Source organism: Wasmannia auropunctata, unplaced genomic scaffold (assembly GCF_000956235.1).
Source record: "Wasmannia auropunctata unplaced genomic scaffold, wasmannia.A_1.0 LD336106.1, whole genome shotgun sequence".
Taxonomy (NCBI): Eukaryota; Metazoa; Arthropoda; class Insecta; order Hymenoptera; family Formicidae; genus Wasmannia; species Wasmannia auropunctata.
The window spans coordinates 9,521,365-9,545,827 of NW_012026784.1; the positions used below are offsets into that span (position 1 = coordinate 9,521,365).

At 45.0% G+C, this 24,463-nt stretch overlaps 1 protein-coding gene across 1 annotated transcript in view; it reads right to left on the reverse strand.

Moving 5' to 3' along the window:
* Positions 1–20,395, reverse strand: part of LOC105456226 — a 28,643-nt gene extending 8,248 nt beyond the window's left edge. Inside the window, exons 1-7 of the mRNA XM_011700124.1 lie at positions 20,035–20,395; positions 11,949–12,354; positions 8,714–8,784; positions 2,945–3,042; positions 2,744–2,867; positions 1,635–1,866; positions 262–696 (exon numbers count right to left, since the gene is read on the reverse strand). Coding sequence (XP_011698426.1) covers positions 262–696; positions 1,635–1,866; positions 2,744–2,867; positions 2,945–3,042; positions 8,714–8,784; positions 11,949–12,135 — 1,147 coding nt within the window. The 5' untranslated portion in view covers positions 12,136–12,354; positions 20,035–20,395. The remainder of the gene's footprint in view (positions 1–261; positions 697–1,634; positions 1,867–2,743; positions 2,868–2,944; positions 3,043–8,713; positions 8,785–11,948; positions 12,355–20,034) is intronic.
* Positions 20,396–24,463: the final 4,068 nt, after the last annotated feature.

Consider the following 24,463-nt stretch of genomic DNA (forward strand, 5'->3'; position numbering starts at 1 on the left):
ACGCACATGTCGCCACACAAACAGGTTTTTTCTTCCTACAGGAACACGTAGACGTCCACTTATAAATACATGAATATCGCATGCGCGCAAGAAGCGATATGAATTTCAAGAAACACAGCGAAGACAGTTAATTGTATATACCGCTGCGTCTATACTGCAACTTCCTGAGATACTCCGCGACACATAAACATTTTGCAATATCGGCAAATACTTTCTTTCCGGGAAATAATGACGTGATATAAGACGATAAATAGATCCTACCTTGCTTCGTGCTAACTTGATAGGTCACGCTGGTCTGCACGGTAACATCGACATCCGGTCGCGATGTTACGCCGTAGACGCCGAAAGCCGATCGTCTCTTCGCTATCGATTTCTCGCCTTCCGCGCCGGGCTCCGGCTCGGGCTCGGGCTCGGGCTCCGGTTCCGGTTTGGGCGTCGATTTGTTGATCGATTCCGATTTCGGCTCCGGCTGCGGAAGTGGTTCGGGTATATCCTTGATCATGGGGAAGGATCGGCAAGACGGACCGAGATCGCTCGGCCTCCATCCGATACCGATCCACGTCGTGGAGTTGGCCACGAGAATGCCCTCCAGCTCCTTGCTCTCCTTCAGAATTCGCCAGTAGAATATAATGTCGTCGGAGAATCGTTTCATCGTATACGCGTCCAAATTTACATCGATGCTCTTCACCGGTGATTCTGAAAGTGGAATCATCGATGCAGCAAGAATGATTGTTACGGACGGTTTCACCGTAAACTCGTTAAGACAACAACGCTCGCTACGGCCGGGCCTGAGGCTTTCTCAATCTCTTTTTTTTTTCGTTTGATAGATGCTCGTTCGCACTAGCAGCTATTAAATCGCTTCTGTTTTTAAACAGCCATTAAAAAAGCTAATGGATCGTCAGGCTTCAGCTGACGTAATGTGATCGGGAATTTATAGTTGCGGATAAAATCGACGGTTGAATCTCAATAATGTAAATATATAGAATAAATTTTTTAATGGACATTAAAAAACATAATAGTAATGGCAAATTTACTAATTTTTATTATGTTATTAGCTATATCTGAAATGCAAGTGAATCAGAAGTTTAATTTTATGCAAAGTCAAATTTTATGCAAATTAAAAAGAAAATTTTAAATATATTAGCAACTGAAAAATTAAAACAAGATGAAGTTATTTAGAAACGTCAAATGCAATCTAAAGTGGATTTTAATACTCAATAATAATATTATTATGTGAATTTTACAATTTCAGTACAGTTACTGTTGAAAAAATTAATTTGTTCAACGCTATTAACATATAATCCAAAAAATATTTAAAAAGTTGTATTGAAATATATTTAATTGTAAATCGCTAATAACAAGAATCAGAATAGTGTTATAGTATAATACATTTGACGTATTTTTAAGAACCGTCTAAAAGAATTTTACGTAATAAAAGATAAAAAGTAAAAAATATGAAAAGCGCTATAAATTATATCTTATTTTCAATACTTTGGCATTCGGGGGATCAAAGCTCCGGAATATTTATTTTTTTCTCCAATCACGGATGTCGATATCGAGAGGTCGGCGAAACGCAGTAAAGTGTCCCAGAAGCGGCCCGATGGCACGCAAGAAATTCTTGAAGGGAAACTTACTCTTCGCGCAACCCGGCCCGAACCAGCCGGCGTTGCAGTAGCATTGCTTGGTAGGCGCGGTCGTGCCACCATTGTCGATGCACGTGCCCTGAATACCGCAGTCCGAGTCTTCCAGGCACTCCTCCTTAAATTCGCACCTCGTGCCGTGGTAAAGACGGTCGCACCTGCACCTGCCTAGCAGGTAACGTCCGTGACCGCTACAGTCCTCCCGGTAGTCTTTCCTATCGCGGATCTGTCGGCAGAGAGATTACAGATCACTCAAGGATGGAAACCGGAGGAGGGGGGAGGAAAGAAAGGGAATCTCACAAACGGTGATGAAAATTAACGTCGTTAATTTTATCTACGAAAACAATCGCCACAGGACGTTTCCTGTGAATTGTGAGACATCGAAAGAAAGCTTAAAAAATTCATTACAGCGATATGACACGATTGTAGATTATAATACAATGATAACAATAATATAATAATAATATAATTATAATAATTATATTATTAATAATTATATTATTAATCTAAGAAAATTTATCACAATACGCAAATACATTGATAAATTTTTTGACGATTTTATATGTTCGTTTCTTGTTATGCAACATTTTTTTCTTAAACTATAGTCTTTTTCATTGTTTCGTTTAAGGGATTAACCCACCTTCGAGGTTTTAAAATGATATCTGATGGCCATTGCGCCGCCATTTTGTACTCTCTAAATTTTCTAGAGTGAATCTCACTCCAAAAGAGTGAAAATACTGTCACTCGGCCACTTGAGTAGCAGTATTTTCACTCTTTAGAGTGAAATTTCACTCCAAAAAATTTAGAGAGTACAAAAAAAATAAAAAAATAATTTTTTAGTTTCTTATATATGTACTATAATGTCCTCTAAACAGCTTTTAAATAAAGTTATCTATTTACCCACAAAAAATCCCAAACTTAGGTATCATTTTAAGGCCTCAGGGATAGAACCCCTTAATAGCGAGCGAAGTGTTTACATTGCCGATGTAACATGCTACTTCATTTTCTCGATATTCTTTCCGTCGTTAATTAAATTTTTTTGCTCTGCCGCGTTTAATCGGATTAGAAGCTACATTTTCCAAGAGAAATCACGAGAAACTCACGTCGATGTCGGCGCAAGACCAAAATCTATAGCTCGAGCCCCATTCCTCGGCCTCCCGCAGCAGCCTGATGGTGCAGTCCGTGCAGGTGAAATTTTGCGGCAGCTGCACGGCATAGCTTTGCGCCCTGGAAAATCGGAAACGTCAGACTCAATCAGGGTTATCAGGATCGAAGAGGAGGACGCGTCGTCGTCGCGCACTTACGTGGCGTCGTTCTCGACAAACTCGCTGCTTTGCGTGATGGGCGTCAGGTCCATCAGAGGCCTGTCGTAAAAGTCTAAGATCTGAAGGCGAAATCCTCCCTGAAAAATCACGTAAAATGTAGAGGGAAAATATTTATTTACAAAAAAATATATTTAATCGTTCTACCTGTTCTTAAATTATAATATTAATATATTTTATTGTTTATTAATAATGTTAATATCTCTTTGCACACTCATTTCATCTTTCCTCCGCTAAAATTTTGAATCTACAGTTATATAATTGTGTCGCGTTACTCAACATTAAAGACGCAAGGTTCAACAGAAGTACAGATTATATTTTCGTACGGAATAGATCCGTGCGCCTGTCACGTATCTAGGAAATGAAGAATGTGCTTCGCGAGTCGTGAACTGAATGTCCGTCCATCCATCCATTTCTGTTTTGCCCATTCATGCCATTCCGTTAAATTTATGGCTTTTTTCCGCCGAGTTCCGCAATAAATGACACATCATCAGAACGAGACAACGCGCGGTAGAGTGGCTCCGATACCAGCCAATAGACAAAATCGATGCAAGCAGATTCCGGTCGTTCGATTTCTCGATTTTTTTCCCCTCATAACTTGTCGAGTCGCAAGAAACATTGCAGATGATTCGTTCCGTCACCGTCAATTGGCCACGCTATCCTCAATAAATCAACAATAACGGATTAGAATTTCTCCGCTTCGAGTTTACTGGCACAACTAACGTCATTATTTCACAATTTTTCATTGACATGTTAGCAACTGTATTAATATATGTTAATCAATTACGTTATTGTTTTTTACGATTCTATTTTAGTCATTCTATCTCACTCAAGCGATTTAATATTTTTTACGAATTCTAATTGTAATTCAGGACGCCCAATTTATTTTCTCGAGCCTTCGGCCTTCAGTCGTGTCTAAATAACTACGAATTGAGAATTATGTGAGTAACGAATTTTGACAAAAATATCCGCACCAAAATGACGACGCCAGAGTGTCAATGATTAGCGATAAACGGAATCACATTACGAGCGTGTCGTATGGCGCGAGCGCTTCTCGGTCACGTTATTTCTGTTAACGTTTACCCGCGAACGCGCCTCGCAATCACGCGCTTGCGACACCCACCTGGCGGTTTATGAAACGTGTCCCGAATCGAGAGCGAGCGAGCGAGCGCGCGCGCGCGACTCGCGGAGGGCGCGAGGCCGCGAGTTCTCCCCCCCCCCCCCCTCCTCCCCCGCGGAGCGTTCGCGGGAGTAATGACGGGAGGCATAACGACAGCGAGCCTAATGAGCGGGTCGGTCGACCGATTGATATGCGCCACCGATTGCGACACCGTGAGATTCTTTATCGTCGCGTTCCGAGCACCGTTAGGCGAGTGCGTGGTGTGCAGGCCGTATGCAGGTCGATGCAAGTTCATATAAAACGCTATATTGAGTAACATCCGTATCCGTCCCGTTGTCCGTAGGAAGCGGCAACGTACGTAAGGATTATCGCGACGCGATTAACAGCCGCGGATGCTATTGTAACTTAATCGAGGTGTGCAACGTGTAATTCCTCTTTCGGAATCGACAATCGCCGAGTGTGGCCGTCGTGGTTATAAACCTATGATAATTCGTAGCCTCGACATTGTTCTCATTATCCTAGCCTCTACGCGTGTATTTTGAGTTACTTAGCATTCGAAGAAATTTAAAAAGAAACTTATCTTAAACTTATTAATTTTAGGAATTAGATAAAAATACAAGTTCATCTGTTTAACAAATGATTTTTAAATTACGAACGATTAATCATACGGGTTAAAAATTATAATTTAAAATTGTTCCTGCTTTTATATGTGAATTTAAATGGCTGCAGTATTTTTGACTGTAAAGTAGCATGATCAATTGTTTTTCAATTAAAAACTTTCCTTTTAACGTAATTCATTCATTGTATTTTATCCGAGCGAAATTCACTTATTTCTATTTTCGAATATTTGAATTCAGATTTGTAATTTTATGGTCTTTATTTCACACGGATTAAAATTTGCAGGTTTGCGTGCCGCTGAATTTGACGACTGTTTTCTGAATATCGTGCGACACCTATACGATGCGACGGACGCGAATGCAGTTCGCACTGGATGCAAAAGACGCGCGGTGAACGAAAACCGGTGGCCGTCGTCGTCGCGAAACGGCGATGTTTTCCCCCCTTTCGACCGCCGTGAAGGAGAAAGGGAAGCGACGAAGAGCCGCGGCTACGTGGTACCGCTTCGCACGGCGAACACACCTGCACTCTCAGTAGGCACGGTTGTTATTGTCGAATTTTTCTCGTGCCGCGGATATTTTCGCGGCGCGGCGGAGAGGGAGGAGTGCCGGCGGACCGCCGGCGGCGGCCAGGATTTCAACCTGTCCCTGTCGTAACGTAATCCGCGCGGATGTTCATTGCGGGTGTACCTTCCATCTCTCTCTGCAGTCCCGCGAGATTTTCCTGCGGACGACTGCAAGAAAGATCTTGCAAAATTAGAGAAGCGACGACTCTTTCTCCGCGACGAGTATTGATTTTTTAACTGCGGCGAGCATTAATATATACTTTCACAAATCTAGGCTCTTGATAAAAGAAAAAGAAAGGTAAAAAAAAGGCGAGAAGAAAAATGTGAATTTTAAATTTTGTTTGCTACATTTTCAAAATTACAGTTAAATTCCTTGCTTAACATACAGAGAATCGATTTTCTTTATTAATATAAATTTTATCCTTTTTTAAAAATATATTTACCATCAAATGTCTGTAGAATTAGCATAAAATCTCTCCCACGGTTTTTTAAGGTTTACGCACACATTGTCTATTGTTCCTCTATCACGTGTATCTGTTCTGATGTTTAATACGACCTGGATAATGTAATATTTGTTAGAGGGGGATACGATAACTCGACTCTTTACTTTTACATTTATCCGAGAGGCGCAACGGGAAAATGTAAATATCGCCCGACAATCGCGGCGCAAGGACGAAAATCGTTTCGAGAACGAGCCGTTGCGTACACGGAGCCGCGCGCCCCGTTCGCTCCGTTTCGCCGGACAGGAGAATCGCGGGTTTTGCACGTTTAGCCGAAGGCTTGTGAGCAGGGGACGACGCCTTCGTGCTCGAGCGATCGTCATCGAGCGACGTCCGAGTTACGGTACCCGGCATACCGATCTGTTTCTACCTCGGAGAGGCGCTCCAGGCACACCGCGTCTATACGGTGCGCGAAGCTGGCTCGCTCTCGTCTGTTTGCTTGCCTGCCTACCTTGCCTGCCTCCCTATACCGCCTCTATTCGTCCTACTCGTAGATCTACATGCCTACGAGGAGACCACGCTCGTGAATAATTCAGCGCGCGTCACCTTGAGCGACGAGCGCGCGTAGGTAGAGAGAGAGAAGAGAGCCTCTTCGGCACTCGACACGTCGTCGTTGCCATCACGGTGCCTTCTCTCCTTTTCGCAGAACCCACGTGTACGGACAAATTCGTAATGTCCTGCGAACCGCGCGCGAACGGCGTCGTCGAGTGTCCCGAGTGCTCGTTACGTTGAATACGAACGACCATGGCGGCGATTATCGTCGAGCTCGTTTCCCCCGTTTGCCTGACGGTGCAGTTAATGAACAATGCGGAGGCTGTTGCTGATGTTGTTGTTATTATTATTATTATTCGACAGTACCCGCGCGCGCTTTTACCGCGGCCAGAAAGCGTCGGGCGTGCAAAAAGAAAGGCATAATAAAAGTTTCTCACCGTTTCGAGCTGCGAGAACGGGTGACGCGCTCGTTAGAAACACGAAAATAAATTATTGCCTCTTAACCGGCGACGGTTTTAATGATTTGTAAGCCATCCGATTTGATGGATTTATATTCATAGCTGTGTAAAGATAGCACGGAGATTTGTGGGGAAGCTTCTCTCTCAGTTGGGCCTATAAAGTTTATGAAAATCAAGTTTACTAAATAGATTTTTTTCATGTGATTCTACAAAAAGTTTCTGATGTAATATTGACAATGTATATCCACAGCTCTCCTCGCAGCGCAATAACGCTTCTTACGAGAGCTCGTAAAGGCTTCTCTCTTTCAGATTTTAATAAAAGAAAACGTTACGTCGTTTACGATCCCGTATAATTCTCTGATAACATACGGTATCCCGGCAATGCTCAACGCCTCATTCCCCGGCCATGCTTTCCGCGAAAGCTCGTAAAAGTAAAATCTCTCTCTCTCTCTCTCTATCTCTCTCTCTATGGCTTTCTTGCAGTCGACGAGGAACGACAAGAATTAATTTTAATAGAGCAAGAGCCATCGTTTTATACGGTCCCCTAAAGTTCTGATAACACACGGCGTAACGTTAATCTCACGCTTCACGATCAATGCTTTCTCCGAGATCTCCGAAGACATAAGTAAATGCTTTCTCCTTCGTTCGACTTCGATCATAGGAATCGTGCGTTTGACGAGGCAACGCGCACATGCAATCAATGAATAATTTAAATTCAATTTATCCGGATTTAAATTTAGATTTCAATCGCTCCGTTCGTGTGTTGCACACGAACTTTAATTTTAGCTGCTTTAGAAAGCCCGCACCTTGGAAACGGACGGCCGTCATTATAATCCACGATGCAATGCGCGCGCGCTGTGTAAAAGGGTTAATTAACGAGATATAAAAAAAAGAAACAGAAAGAGAGAGAGAGAGAGAGATCTCCGAGAATGTGGCGTTACCCGCGCGCGAATACCCGCGGCGCGCACGAAGAATGCTCCATTATGCCGAACGCGTTTTACGTCCGCATCGGCACGGGGGAAACACGGAGCGGCCCGGGACGTGGTCGGCGCTACGGAGAAAGTGGTCCCGATGCGAAATAATAAAACGCACGGTAGGTATACGCGCGATTTTATCCTGTCTTCACGTAACCGCTGATCGTACGACTTTTAAGCAGCCTGTCGCGGTAGCCTGCGTGGAAGTGCGGATGTGTAACGCCGCGGCGAATTTAACGCCGCCGACAACGGTGACCGGGCGTGTTACGTTTTATTTTCCTTTCTCCCTCGCGCGGGAGATCCGCGAGAAATCAGCGAGCGAGAGACATTTTGCGCAGCACGGGGCCGAGCGATGCGTAAGGCATGATAAGTCATTTGGGAAACGGGTTCTTCCGTTTTATCGCGCGCGACGAGTAAAACGCCAAAAGACAATACTACGGTATATTGTCGCAGAAATAAAATTAAGTGGACATTCTTCGTATGCGTATGTCGGTGCCATAAAATTAAAATGGAGATTTCAATACCGCAAAGTATAAGGCAATACATCGCGCACGATCTACGTTGCGTCAGAGCGAAAAGAATGTCGATGTCATAAAATATTCAAGGAGGTAAAATTCCTTGAGTCTATTTTCGGTATTCAAGAAATTCCCGTTACTCTCGCTAATTAATTTTCTGTCGGAGACTCGCGAGACTTTTCTTCGTTCTGCTGCAAAGTTCCGACAGCTCTGACATCATGCCTCTACTTTACAATTATTATAGTAATAAATCGTATACTGTACGCGTATTCGAATATATATAAATATTTTTTAAATATCTGTTATAAACATTTAATATTATAAACATATATTTATTATTATTATTATTCAGATATACACACTTATTTTTATATAAATACACATGTATCTATATTATATGTCTATATAAAATAAATAGATTCCGATATCCAGTTAATTTATTCGCTTTGATACATATAGATCGATATGGCGCGATAAAAAAATTTCAAAAAACTCGTGAGAGCTTTACTTACCCTATGGGGATAGGCGAGATGCCATGTGACGTTGAAATTGCTTCCTGCCAGTAACGACGTCTTGATATGGCCTGAAAAACAGCGTTTGAAATATTAAAATTAGACTGTGAATCCTGACTCGTAATCTCGCGAGCAGAACGAGATCGGGCAAATAATAAATGGCTCCGCGTTCCGCACCATCGACGATTAAGTCCAAAAATTCGTCGTCATTGAAAAAAAGTCGCGGCAAGGCCTAATTCCTTGCTTCGTTCGGTTCTGTCGCAACCTGTTCCGGAGGTCACGTATATATCGCTAACGCCGATATATTTGCGATCTAGCGCAGAAGTGGGAATGTCCCGTCGCGGGATATTTCTCGCCTGTTAATTTACATTTCAGATCGAACATTCCGTCGAGCCTTTCGAACGAGGCGAAACTTCGGGGAACGTGAAGATGTATCTAACTGTAGACCACCATAAAATTTCACCGCCCGCCTTACAAAAAATATCACGTAAAACGGATCATCTATGTATTATACGTGATGCGTAAACGAATTTAATCGCGCGTTTACATGTTCCGAACGTGTTCGTTGAGTGAATAGTCTGCTAAATTGATCGAGATTTCGAGAGACGAAATTAGAAACTAGCAACGGGACGAATATATTTTCCGTAGTTAGTACAGTATAATATCGCTATTTCTCGTAATTTGTCGACTCTTTTTATTACGATATAACTACTTGGGGGAAAAAAGGGAGAGGTATATCCCGTACATGTCATAGAACGTGCTAAATCCACGAAGTTTATGCATTAATTTAATAAAAATGCAAATAACTGATTATACATATATACCCGCCGGTACTTTTAATCAACTTTTCCGGTATTACCGTAATACCCGGCCCCTTCCGCTTCCCCAAGCCGCCTCCGGAAGGAAAGCGGTTCTTCTCTACCACTGACCGAGCGGAGCCGTCGGAGCGGCTCGATTAAATTATAACCGCGGAAAGAAAAATTTATTGCCTGGTAATTCGCGCAGCTGGTGCGCGTTAGCGCAATCGCGAAGGCAGTCAAGTCAAACCGCGGCTAGTTTTAGTTCATTACAATCCAGAATTGAATGTGAGGTAAGGCAACGTTAATAAAAATCGCGGGGGAACGTTCAGTCAAGTAGATTTGTACCGGCGACAAGAATTTTCCCAGAAACCTTTTCCGAGAATGTATAAAATTTATCACAGCATTATTTCTTATTCAAGATAGCAATTGTAATTAGAATTCAAAATTGGACGAACAACACTTTTTACTAAATAGAAATGTCTCCTTTTTTATTTCGTAACAGATTCTTCAGTTTATTTCGAGTACGACGAAAGCTGAACGTCGAGAAGTAATGTAATAAATAATACATAATTGGACCGCGTAACCGAGTAGTGTCGCGGCAAACGAGAGAGAGAGATACAATCGCAATCTTTTAATTCGTCAATTATGGTCGGCGTAAATGTCACTACGCAACCGCGTACGCACTTATGTAGCGTGACGCGCGCATTCGAGCCCGCAATTTTCCGACGACCGGTTACGCGACTTTTTCGCAATTTCGTTGTGACGCGTGAGAGAATAAGTGGCGTGGCACAAATTAATCACCTCCCCGATAATGAGCGAGGAGGTGGATAAATGAGAGTGGTGGAGAGTGCGCGGCGCGCATGGAAAAAGAAGTCTCTCCAGAAAAAGAAGAAGAGGGCACTCGTCGTCGCCTCCTTTTCTCGAGCCAACGAATAATTCTCGTTACTCTGCACACGGGAGAGAATAATGATATCTCTCTTTTCTCTCTCTCCCTCTCTCTCTCTCTCTCTCTCTGTCACTTACGTAACCCGCCGCGGTGCCATCTACGGCGTAGTCTTAATTACGCTTTCGCAAGGAAAAATGAGGGGGAGGAGGGAGGATCGATGACACCGCGCAAGGTAATTGCGAACGACCTCGCGTCTGCGTTTGCCGCAACAATGTGAAAACGTAATAGAGTTACGATCTCCTTTTTCTCAGCTTTCCAACCTCACTGGCTTTCCCATTATAGATCGACCGTCCAAAGAAGAAAATTAGAGGAAAAAGTTAAGGATCCGAGAGAGAGTGTAAATAATAAATACTCCTTTTCCATCTCTCTCTCTCTCCTCTGATTTTTCAAAAATATGCTTCTTGTCACGAGAGTGTTCAAGAGGCACGATTCGAAAGTTCTTCGTATTAACTCTTTCGCTGTTGCGGACTTTGAAATGGAAAAGATGGAAATATGAAACCCCTCCGGGATATTTATTTTCTTGATTCACAATCAGAAGATTAAATACCTATCTAACGCAATTATCAGCGTTACTCTCATATCGTGTCCATCTCATTTCATGTGCGTTCAATCTTGAAATTCTTTCTTTACGGGGAAGGTCACGTTGCGATCTTCCTGACTCTGTTACCACGGTCAGCCTTCGCTCTTCCCCTCTATGGTAGATGCGGCCCTGGGTATCGGCGGTTAGATACGCGTAAAACATGAAAGGTAATGCCCGCGCGAGTACACCGAGAGGCTCGCGCTCCCTTCATACAAGCCGGTGAAAGTCGCTTCGAATCGGACTGACTGGCGGCGACGTCGGCGGGCTGTATATCCCCCACCGCGAGAGGGAGATCGAGCGTCCGCGTTAATGTCGTTTTCCCATAGAAACCCGTGCCCCCTGCGCGCCCCGTCGCGCCATCGCATTCAACCCTCCCGCACCCCCTGCCTGCCGCGCCGAGAGCCGGAGACGAGCGCGCGAAAAGTGCCTGCGCCGCGATTTCCGGAGAACACTCCGAGGCGCTCTCGATGCCATCGAGGCTTCCGACAGTTCCGATAGAGATCTCAAATCCTCGTCGCGCACGTACATATTACGTAATTCCGATGTTTCGCCGAAGATCGGAGAACGCTCGAGATACTGCGTTTTGCAGTATTTTTTTTACATTCCATTTTGTTTTTAAAAAAAATAATTTTTGGTTTTATTATTAAATATATCCGACTTTTACACTTTTTTAAATATATTTTCAAAAATCGAAATACGTGAGAGAAGTTGAATCTATTCACTTTTTAAAAATATACGTTTATTTTATTTGCCTTCCAGAAATATATATATTTTTCAATTATAATTAATCTTTTCGCTAAAGAAAAAGTGACTCTGACTGCAAATTAACTATTGAGAAATTCTAAGAAAACGCTTAGATGTACCATATACGCGAAACAATAGCTAATAGATTTAAAGCAAATTACTCACCACGCGGCATGCCGCACGGAGCCGGCGTCCTGGCGTTGTCCAGGAAGTCCAGATCGTAGTGCCTGGCTCGCGGGAATGTCAGAGCCACGTGAGCGTGGGCGGTTCGCCAGGACGTCATTGTCATTATCGTCATCAGCAGCGTCAGGAGCGACGCGAGGAGCGTCGAGCGTCCCGTTCTCAGCGACATCCTTCCGTGGGAGCGTGTTTTCGCGAGGGAAACCAGTCTCTGGTAAGAGACGACACACAGAGCGTCCTTTACGACGTCACGCTTCCGCGTGTCTTCCACCAGCGATTTTTTCCTCTCACACTCCCGAGATCCACCTGCTGCTGCTGCTGTTGCTGAGTCCTTCCGCCCTGCCCGGCATGGACGAGTCCAGTCGCTCCTGCTCGCTTCGGCGAGGCCGATCTGAAAGTCGAGCGATGAACTTTGTTATTTACGATCGATCCTCAATCTCGATCGCCGTTCGGATTGCGATCGGTCAGCGGCCATGGCCGCACTTTTCTCAGAATCCGCATCCGGATACGAGAAGGCGCGTATAATATTCAGTACAACGAATGTTATTGTCCGATTCTCGTCTGCATCGATCTTAAATACGAGCAAAACGCAGACTTTAGGAGCTGAGTATGCGACAATTAAAGCATGAGAAATTACAGAGCATAAACAGAAAGGAGAGAACTTTAGTTTATTATTTTTATAAAATTTAATTTATCTCAAGCATCGTTATTGATCGTAGGCAATCGACTCTTAAAAGTGAGAAGGTAAGTAAACAGTGAAAGTTTCGCGTGTCAAGAAACGATAAGAAGTGGGAATCTTCACATGAGTTTGCCGAAATTATGCTCGAGTAACTCTTTTTCTTTTTGGCACGCGAACACGTAAGATTTGAATGGAGGAGAGATTCGTGTGGGAGACGAAAAGGTGAAAAGTGAAAAGTGGAAAGGTTCACGTGCGGCAGATTGCACGATCGACTGCCTGCCCGGTCGCATGTTAATTCAGCCCGTTCGCGAAGACGCGTGGGAAATGGCTCATGTGAAGATGGAATCCACTCTTATGCGAAGAATCGGCTCGCACGGAAGAAGAAGACGCACAAGTGCCGTAACCTTGCCGTCACACACTGCGTTTTATTCGCAATTACGCAACGCTTGATCTTGTTACATCAATTGTAACATTGTAAACATTGTAATTTAATTTTATATTTAATTAAAACCCCATACGCGTTACTTTTATTTCTAAATAGGCGAAAAGATTTCTTCCTAACGATTTCGTCGAGTGCTGACTAATAAATAAAAGAACGAGCGTTGCACAGTCACGGACATTGAGAAAAAAAGAATTTCATAAATCACCATTCGAGATGTGAAATAAAATCGAAGATGCACCAGGGGAGGGGGGTGAGGGAAAGAGGAATGAAAAGCGTTTGATGAAAACGTGTTTTTGGCAATAACAAAAATTTAGATAAAAAGTATTTACAATTCACACATTATAGAAATATTATTAATCAAAATTCAGCTTCGACCTCGTTAAAAGCTTCTCTCTATGTAATCGTGTTATTCGACTTAGCGGTCTAGTTCAACTTGTTATTGTAGATAAAAGGGGCAGATTTAGTAATAACGAGACTTCCATATTTCACCGGAAGCATGCCACTGGAACAAGAAGCGCGCGCCTACGTAACATTATACATTCGCAAACACGCCCGCGCCAGTCCTTATAGCAGGCGGTAGCTTTCGCCGTGTGTTAGACGCTCGTTTCTTTGCACACCACTCCGATGTCCGTTAATCGGCGATGATGTACGTCGGCATGCCAGGCGCGAGAACGTAATAATTGCAAAATAAACACGTAACGAGTGGATCAGAAGAAGAGGCTGAGTGTACGTCGGCGCGCGCGGGAGGCAAGGGCAGAAGAGGGAGAAGGAGGAGAAGAGCAACAGTACGGCGTACTTTTCCTCGACCCGCTATCGATCCTCGCGATCGTGCCCGGCGAGCCCCGGGATCCCGCGGATCGCATAATTCGAAGGATACACGGCGTCTCTTACATGAACGCGACCTCCTTGCCGCTCTACCACTATCACCACCACTACCTCCATCTCCTCCTCCTACGCTTCCGTTGGCGAGGCAGAAGGACGCGCGTAAAAGGAGTTACCGAGAGTCGTCAGGACAAACGGAAAGAGAAAGAGGCTGAGCGTGTTTCGTGCTTGCGCGCGGAGAGAGAAAGAGGGAGGGAGGGAGGGAGGAAAAGAGAGAGAGATGTCGAACAATAAAAATGATTAAATTTCACAGCATGAATCATCTCCCGACACTTCGTAGTATTCTATATAAGCAATCCGCGGCGCCCTTTGTAAAAAAAGAGGGACGCGTCGTCTCTAAACAGGCGTGATGACTGACGTGGAACTGATTATACCCTCCGAAACTTCTCCACGGTGTAAATTATAGAAGAATAGTTGAATTCCTATTTTCAGGATCCTTTGATCCCGCTGAGAGTTTCTTTGGCAAGTTTTAGGAACTGGATCATTAAGGGGTGGAGGGGAGGGGGTATACGATTTTATACTCAACGTTCTTCCATTTGGTAAAAATATTTTTTAATAAAAATATTGTTTCTAGTGTCATCAAAAAACTATTTAAATCTTATTGTATTATTTCTACAAAGCAATAATCGTAGCCTTGTAGCAATTAATAAACATTTCTACATGTTATACACATATACATTTATTTCTTTCATTATTATAGCTTTGAATGTTTAAAATATTATTCAATAAAAAGTATAAAATAATTGTGTAAACATAAATGTATGACAATTTATTTATATACATAGAATGCTTAAGTAAATAATAAGCGCGTGACTTTATTTCATAATTTTATTAAAACTGTTTTTAAGAACAATGTAATTGCGTAATGAAATCTCTAAATTGCGCAAAATGGAAAGAGAAAAAATAATAATTTTATAAGATTAAATTCAACAAGGGAACAATAGGTTTTTCAAATGCAGAATTTACATGTTCATAAGGACATAGAATAAAAGATTTAATCGAGAAGAATAGAAGAGATAGTAACAGAGGTACAAAATAAAAAAAATTGAAATAAAACAATTTCTAATTAAAGAACTAATATCTCCTTTCGACTCGGCCCCGTTCATTTGCGTCGCCGTGAGTCACTTTGCAGAACCGATTGAAAATTAAACCGGGGAAAAGTACGGAGGAATTTACATTTCCGATAAACGAGGATAGACACAATTTCGCAACGCGAATTCCGCGGCTCGATTTATTTCTTGCAGGTATAGAGCATATATACTTTCCACCGCATATTCGTTTATTCGCCGCGCATGGCGCGCTCATGAGTCATCGAAGTCGACGAGAGATACCGCTGTGTCGGAGGTACGTGCGCGTACGTCGGAGAATCGGTGGCGAACAATGGGTGCGCTGCAGCCACCACAGCCGGTAATTATCTCATCGTTAACTCCTCTTTCACGAGTCGCAGACGTGAGAAGCGGCCACTGTCACGGGAACCAACCGGAATTCCCCCCCCCCCCTCCATCACCACCTCGAAAAGCTGCTCGATAACGCTCGAGCATTGCATCGAGTTCACCGGGAACGTTTTGTTTGTTTAACACTTCTGGGTCTCTGAGACCCCAGTGAAATTTCGAAACTTTAATAGTAAATAGAGGGGTCATATTTTTCGATGTATTTGTAATTTTATATAGATTACTTCTTTAAGTGAGTAGACATTTTCCCTTCATTTTCGATTGATTAAAAAAAAAATTGTTTACAACTTTCTTGAGCACTATAATGAACAGACAAGATCCCCTAAACTCTCGTAGGGTAATCACAACTATGTACATGAAAAATAAATGTGTAGATATATCTAAAGAAGATTAATATTAACAGTTTAAATAAACAAGAATATATTTTATTAATTTCTCTATCATCCGAAGAATATTTCCAGCACACAATGGCGTGCCTCTGCATAAAGGAGACGCGACAAACGCGACACGTTTCGTGAGGGAACTCTTTCTTGTCAAGCCCTGTCACGCGAGTGTAGTCAAACGGCGTGAAAATATCGCCGGATTGGAACCATCTGCACGTTGCACATAATTCGCAACTGCAGGAATGGAAGCGTGAAGACGCGTCGCGGGGGCATTGAAAACGATCTTCCCACCGTCGTCGGTGACACATCGAGCGACGTCGATGAAGAGTCCCATTCAGGCGTCGAATTTCCTACGTGGGAAGCAACGCGGCAGGAACAGATACAGCGCGAGGCATTGTTTCCCTAAACTGCGCGCGGTGAGGACGTATATACCGCGGCAGGCTAATTGGTGGAAAGGAAGAGTCTTGTCTGCGTAATGGATAATTAAGAATTTCGCAGCGCGCGTGTTAAATCGGAGGCGAATTTTTGCTAAAGTAGACGAGAGAAAGGCATCTCGAAGGCGCCTAATTGGAGGAAAATTATTCCAAAACGTTTCGCGTTTAATTAACGGAGAAGGGGGGGGGTGGGGGGGGGATAAGAAAATTGTCGATGTAAAAACTAACTTATCAAGCTTCATGAGCTGAGCTCTGTGTGCTCCGGGCGTTTTTCTCATTAAAATCGCGGAAGCGGTGCGAAAATTTCAAACACGTCGGAGAGAGAAGCTCGGAGATCGCGCGGAGAGGTTCTTCGAGAATTCTTCGCATAGGCACACAGGGCACAGTTCCCGCCTTCGCCACGGAAAGCGAGCACGGACACCCAGGGCATTCCGATGAGGTTCGTTCCCTCCGATGACTCTGCTCGGTGAGAGGCCGAGCAAGTACGTAAAAATAACAGCTATTACGGAATCGTTCAGAGCGGAACAGCACGCAAGAAGAGCTCGACTCGACTTATTACCGATTTCGCGTGCCGGAAAATGGACGGGTCATTCGGCAGGAGCTGTCAACGCGAAGCGGCGAAGAGGTGAATGCCGTACGCAAGGTAGATAATTGATGAACGAGGTACCGACGATAAATTGTACGCGGAGGAGGAGGATAAACGAAGATAAACGTAGGCATGGCTGCACACTCCTCTCGCCCCCCCCCCCCTCCACGCAGCTCGCGCCGCGCGCTTTTATTAATGCAAGTCATTACTTATTGTCGATGCACAGATCGACGTCGAGATCCATTACCTCGCAGTTGCGATAAGGCTAATCGATAGAGACAACGAGAGACTAATTTTCTCTCAGCACTTGATTTGTACATGCAGCAAAGGATACGGGATATTAAAAGCAGGCGCGTTCCGGGAATTCTACAATCCCTGCAGTCTGAATCGAAAATAATTCCGAGTAACCTGAGTCCGGCGCACAAAAACATTTCGCAGCGTGCGTGACTAATGCACGCGAATTCGATTAGTCACCGAAAATTCTCTCTGGCTGTATGGGATAGCGCAAAAAGAGGACAAAAGGACTCGGCAAGGTCGCAAGGACTCTATTCATTTTGACACATCTCGGCTTAGTTAGTCATTGAATATTCGACCGTTCTCCACGTATCACAGTCTCCTTCATCTCGTCGATTCGATCTCAGAGAAGTTGAGCAACCAAAAGAAATATCACAAAACAGATAAAAAAAAATATATATGTATATAATATTATAATATTTACTATATAATATTATATGTTTAGTTATTATATTATATATAAGATAACATATATTATTATACATATAATATATATATAATAAATAAAAATTATTGTTTATATATGAATTGTGTGATTTGAAGCTAGACTGATTCATTTAGAAGTTGATGGGGGTCTGATAGAAAAGACTGATCCGTATATAGGAGTATTGCTTCCGATGATTCTGTAGCAAGAAACGTTCGCAAATATCCTTTAGATAAGATTCTGTTGGTCTCGAAGGTGCCTTCTATAACTGCGAGAAGAAGCCGTTGATCGTTCTCATTGATACATCGGCCCGCGTGCACGAGGAGCGGCGTAAACGAGCGAGCGAGCGGCGCCGGGAGGTGGCTCTCGGGAGAAGAAGAGGTGGGAGATTAAGACCGCAACGTACGTGGAACGGTTCTCCTTCGTTACGTCCTGGAAAGCTACCTGGCATTCCGGCGAACGCGATGCCGTTGATCTCGTTGACTCGTTGACTTCCTGTTCTCACTGAACGCATCCAGCGCCGGCGCTGAGGAAACTCGCGGGGACCCGTCGCGCCGGAGGCGTACGCGGAAGTCGGCGCATTGGGTCCCCCCCGGAAGTGGCGAGTGCCCTTCATTTAATCACTCGGGAGTCTCGGGACCTACCCGGGGGAATTCATCCGCTTCGTCCTCGACGTCGGACGCGACGCAAATTTAGTTCGTCCTTGGGATTTTTTCGCACGAGTTCTAACGAGTTTTTTTCCGGGGAAGTATAGAAATTAATAGTCAAATGCAAATTGGTCTTACGTAAAATTAACCTTTATAAGATGGGAGAATCACTGCAGCGGCTCTAAAACAGTGTCATATTTCTTGAGGTAAGGAATACAATAAATTATTATGAATCTTATCTAAGGGGAAAAGCTTGTAAGGAAAAGATTTTAAAAATAAACATCCCCCTCTCCAATCTTCCAAAGGTTAATGAATCTCTGCATTGACAATTCCAACATCTTTCGTGTACGAAATTAAGTATTATAAACGTCTTCACCAATAATATAATATGAATCTGTCTTTAAGATTATCCAATGATTATCTAATAATTCTCTTTACTTAATTTATTCGTTATTATATAGGAAATCGGAAAAATGGCTGAGCAAAAGAAGGAAATGGAGGAAAATAGCGATATTGAACTCGAGTAGACTTTGCGACGCCGCGCCGCGCCGCGCCGATTGCTGACTCGATGTCGAATCATACGAGGACGTTATTCGAGCGGCCTTGGCCGATCGGGGCGTTCCTGCCGCGATCGCGCTCGTTTGCACTCCGCGGCTCTCCTACCCACATACCTGGACCGGCCGGCGGTCGCGATGTTATCTCGCGTATACGCGAGAGCGGGAGGTATGTATACACGCAGCGCTGCGCGAGAGGGCCGACGGCCGGGGCGGGGAACGCGAGACGTTTATGGAGAACGCCGCCGCGGAGGCGATGTATGTATTATGGAAAGCGAGCTGCGGCATTCCAGCGAGCGTCGTCGAACTCATTAACATCCCGTGCTCGTTGGCGGCGCGGCGTGGCACGGCGTCCCGTTTTCCCTCGAAATAAACAAACCCGTCGGCGTTACGACACACGCGCGCAGCTGAATAGAAAACGATAACGCGCTCCTACGTGACGTCCGGCGTAGATCCGGCGCGGAAAGGACACCCGGAATTCGGAGGGCGACACCCGGCTCTGATCGGTTCCACACGGTATTATCGATGATTATTCAATTATATTTAATTAATTGAGCCGTAAACCGTAAATTAACAATTGTTTTCGCTTTTATATAAGTAAATATTACGAGGTCTTACGAGGCGAATGGCTAATTTTCTCTTTAGTCTAACTAACAACACGTTTTCCTCTCTGACTAGTATATAATTTATGAACAATAGACATGTGTATATTATCTCATATTTATCAAACGCGACACAAACTGTACGAGGATCGGACGCATCTTTACAATTTTAAATGCCCCTATATTTTCTCATAGATCTTTATTTCTTGTAAATGTAAATTTTAATTATAAATATAAAATCAATAAAATATGTTTTTTTTTTAATTTTATTTTATACATTAGTTGAGCTCCAGTTTTGACATCTTCAAGTGTTAAATCCTCTCGATATAATATTGGGTAGATTCGTAAATTCGTGGGGTGGTTTCTATCCTCAAACTATAATATCGAAAGACAAGGATATTTGCCGAAGTACGTTTCTTGCTAAAGAATCACGGGAGCGATACTCAACTCCTGTGGTTGCGTCACGTTCGACGGGTAGTTAGCGTCGGCTTATTTCTCATGGAGAACGTAACCAGCCACCATGTGGATGCCGTCGACCTCGGCCGGGCCGATGTTATCACGCGCCGTATGTATTTTCATTCAGATGCCGATCAGAACGGTTATCTCATCGGCTGTATGTATGTATGGTATTGCACATGACTTCGGTGGCGTCCGAAGCCGTAGAGAGTTTAGATGAGCTTAAACTCAAGTTACCTGGCTCCAACGTCGATTCCTTTTCGTTCTCCGCTTCTTCCCTCCTTTCCTCCTTCCTTCCCGCGCGAGTGAAGGATCCTATCCGAGGCGTTCTTTCTGTGCCGACGTCATCGTTAAAAAAAAAAGAATGAGCACCTGCAGCCGAAAGGGGTCCGGATCGGCCGTTGAGAGCCGCGGCACCAGGGAACCCGGGGGAAGCTCTCTCTCAGCGCGCGGCCATTTTGGTAGCCAAGTCGACCGGATGCTCGGCGTCGCACGTCCGCGGGGAGGCGAGAATAAATCCGCGAGAGAATTCGAGGAGCGCAGGCAGCACCACTTTACTCGCGGGATAATACCATCGGCCACCGCGACACCGCGGAACCGCGTAGACGACTGACGGCGACTCGCTTCTGCTAGGCGAGCGAGCGAGCGAGCGAGCGAGCGGACGGGCGGGCGGGCGGACGGAGCGAGCGAACGCCGCGAGCGAAAACTCACTTTACGCTCTCCTCCACTACCACTTTTGCCTCCCACCTCCACCAAGCCGAGGACTCGCTCGCCCGCTTTCTTACCTGACTGCCTTACCTCTCCTGGCCCCACCAGCCCGCCGGAGCAGGCTCGCTCGCTCGCCCGAATACCTGCCTTCCCGGCGAACGAGCGAGCGAGCGAGCTCGACGCTTGAAAAACTCCGGGATGAATTACGCGCCGGGGAGTAGACGCGAGAGGTACTCCGCGCGCGCCTCCGGACCTTTACTACGTGCCGTAGTAAATTCGAGATCTGTGCTGCGCAGAAGAGCGGCCGTTCGACATTCCGCGAAAGCCATGCCGAAACAGGAGTCTCCCGTTGGAATTTTTCAATCACGCCACTTTACGCAATGACAGGCCGTTACGGATAGAAAGAGTGCTCTGAAGCGGGGGACGCGGGAACGCGACAATTATTCGTTCTGCGAGTAGCGCGAAGCAAACGCGATACGAAGGAATGTATTGCAGAAAGAATGCGTTCTACGCACGTGCGCTCGTTTTGCTTTAAAGTATCTAAAAATTTATAGTTAGATATCTGAAAATAATTTCGTTAGATCATCAAAATAATGATGTGGAAATAGAACGCTCTAAGTGGTTCTAAAATGTCAAATCTTTCTGCTGCCAAGCTCATTATATGCTTGAACGTTTTACAAAATTATTTTCATAGTCCGGCAAAATTATCTTTCAGATCTGTATTTGGCTAAGTTTTAGATATTTCAGCAAAATCTGTTCTTTCCTGTGTAGAATAGTTGAATTGGACTGAATCGTGCTCGTCGCTTGATCTTCTTTTTAGCTGGAAATAAGTTCAGAAGGTGAGAACGAATCGATCGAAATTTGCGAGGTTTCTAAAATATGGAAAGCGAGATTACATCAAGGCCAGGAACCGTTGGCCTGGATCGAGTGATATGAATTAAACGTTAATAAATAAAATCTTACAACATTATGACTAACTTCTGAAGGAATTTTCTGTTGCGCAATTTTAAATACAACAGGTGTGTTGTAAGATAAACCAGCGGGACGTAGCGCAACCGGTGCAGCGACAACATCGCGCGACAGTTGATCTTAATGTATCTCAGAAATATACCAGATTCAATTCCGAATGAATCATAAATGAGCGATAAACCGCTTAGCCGGTTTTCGTAATGCCGTATCGTAATATTATGCGCTGCGATAAAAAAAAATAATTAGCACAACACAAGCGTAGCACGCGCCTCGCGCTGCGTAAAACATATAGAAGAGAGAATATGCCCTATTTTATATTTATTTCATTACATTAAAATGTATGATTTGCGAGAGCTTATGCAAGAAAAAGGTGTCCATTCTATTCGCGAGCTGCCCACACCCCTGCATTTCAACGTGTGGGATGTGAAAATATTTGCGCGAACGTATGGAAACACTGGAAACTGTGCTACGCCACTTCCGCAGTCCCGAATTACCTTGAAACGTCACGTCGCGCGTAAATAAAAATCGCAACAACGCTACATTACGTAATATTCCCGGGAGAGCAGCCGCGTCTCGGATGCAAGAGCGTCTCTCGGCTGGTGAATCGCGCGCCGATTGAGTTGCATTCGCGCGCGCGCGGCTGTCTATGAAATTTCGTCAGACTTTTGACTCAATCGGTCCTCACCGCGATCGGAATTTCAATCACGAACGAATGGCTAAGTCCCGCGTTGAGCAATCGCGCCAAATCGCGATGAAAACGTTTCACGAGGGTCAACGCGTTTCCTGTACGCGTTCCGAATTTCGCCTGATGGGAGTATCCTATCCATATATATGTTTCACGTCGTTTTCCCTTGCACGGAGAGAATTTTTTTTAATTTACCCTGCAAATCATGTTAATTGTGGAACAATATAATATTTAGGCAAATTTTACTGTGCGCTACAACAACACGATTTTACAGTAAAATTTATTGTAGTGCGCAGTAAAATGTGCCTAAATACTATATTGTCTCACAATTAACGTGATTTGCAGGGTGAATTTAAAAAAAATTCTCTCCGTGTGCGCGCTTCGAATTATCGCTCGCGTTAGTCGCGTTTTCCCGCCGGCCGTATTGCAGAGGGGAGAGGAGAAAGAGAGAGAGAGAGAGAGAACCAATTTTTCGAATGCGGCTTTCATTCGAAGCCGCATTGCGTAGTCGTCGGTATGCGCTCGAGAAGTGGCTCGCGCGGCCCCCCGCGGCATCGATCGTCGACCGATCGGAACGCAGGGAACGAGCACCAACGCACCGCGCGCGATCGTGACGTCGTCGGACCGTCACGAGCCTGGATTCCCCGTTCCTCGATCTTCGACCTTCCGCCGTCTTTTTTAAACGGCCGCGAGATCGTCGGGAGAGACGCCGGGGTGCCAGTAACCCCGATACGATCTGTGCGTTCGGTGACCGGCGACCGCGCGCGCTCATCCGTTAGCGGTACTCCAGTCCCAATATCGTTTATCCAATTAGACGGGCAATCGGCGCGCACCAGGTGCACGCAGGTGCGCCCGCCTGTGTTTTCCCGCGCGGCGCAGCGGAATGGAAAGTGGTGGACGTGAGAGACCGGGCAGAGGGACATTTTGATATACGCGATCTTTCTCGCTCGCTCGTTCAACTCGCACCGCGTGCGACGCCGAACGCCGTGTAGCATCGACCCCGTCCGCACGCAATCGTATTATACGTACGCTTTTACGTACCTCCGTCGCGAATCGCACAGCCTTCGGCCGTTTTTGCGACCGAGAGAAAATCGAAGGAGCCGGCGAGGAAGAGAGAGATGGCCACTTAAACATGTGTGGACTATTTTTTTGCGTAATGAGAGAACTTTAACAATTTGTCGGACAGGTGTTGCTTCGCATGGAAAAAGAGACGTAGATCCTATTCCAGGTGTTTACGTAACGAGAGGGACGAAGATTGTACATGACTTCTTCATCGAATCGAGTCGCAGTTTTTTTTCAATATGCTCGTTATGAAACAAGTCGTATATAAACGCCTTTGTCCACTCAAGTATCCTCGGGATAGTATAATGCGAGCGTCATTAAAAAAAGCGTCAATATCGACAGGTATCGTGTGTGTGTGTGTGTTCGTAGAAACTAATCGGAGGAATACAAACCGGAAAAAATTGACCATCAAAATTAAACGAAATGACATGCTCTTTTCGAAATAAGTAATCACTGTAAACTGAAGAAAAAAAGAAGACATATACTTTGACAGTTAATACAAAACGTAGATGTATGTATTACAAGTTAACCGAACGGAGAAAGGAAACCCGAGCTCGTCCGTAAACACCTCTCGGGGGGAGGGAAGAGACTCGAGAGACTCGAAAGAGACTCGAGTATCGCAACCTCGTGATACGGTCACTTCGCGTCCGGCGCGTCGACACGTATATTGGCGAGCGGTGGCACGTTGCGTTCTCGATCGACGAGAAATTTCGTCGGCGTGTTACGGCAAGATGCGGTGCGAGAAAGAAAAGGGGGACGGGGGGAGGAGAGAGAAAGAGAGAGAGATAGAGAGAAGCTTGCTTCGGTCGACCTCCGAAGGCTCGCCCGTCGTCCCGCGGGCTAAGCGCGCACGAGAGGCTTTCTCCCGTGCTGCGCGGCTCGGAATGCGGCCTCTCCCTCGGCCGGCCTCGAAGGAGAAGTCACGGAGGCACGTCGTCCTTCCTATCCGCTCCGTCGCTCCCGCTGCCCCCCCCACCCTCCCTCTCGCGCGTTCCGCCGATCGATCGGCGCCCGCGTCTCGCTCGCCGCTCGTCGTAGGATCGTAACGACCGCCGCGCGCGCGAGCGAGTATTACGTGTCATCGATCAATCGCGAACGCGAATACCGCGCGCGCGGAGGCAGGACGGGGACGGGGGCGCGGGTATTCCGATACGTGGTATGCCACATCCATCACACGGGTAACGAGTAGCGTTGCGGTGAATGGACTGACGCGGGGATTATAACAGCGGTATTCGGTATTTT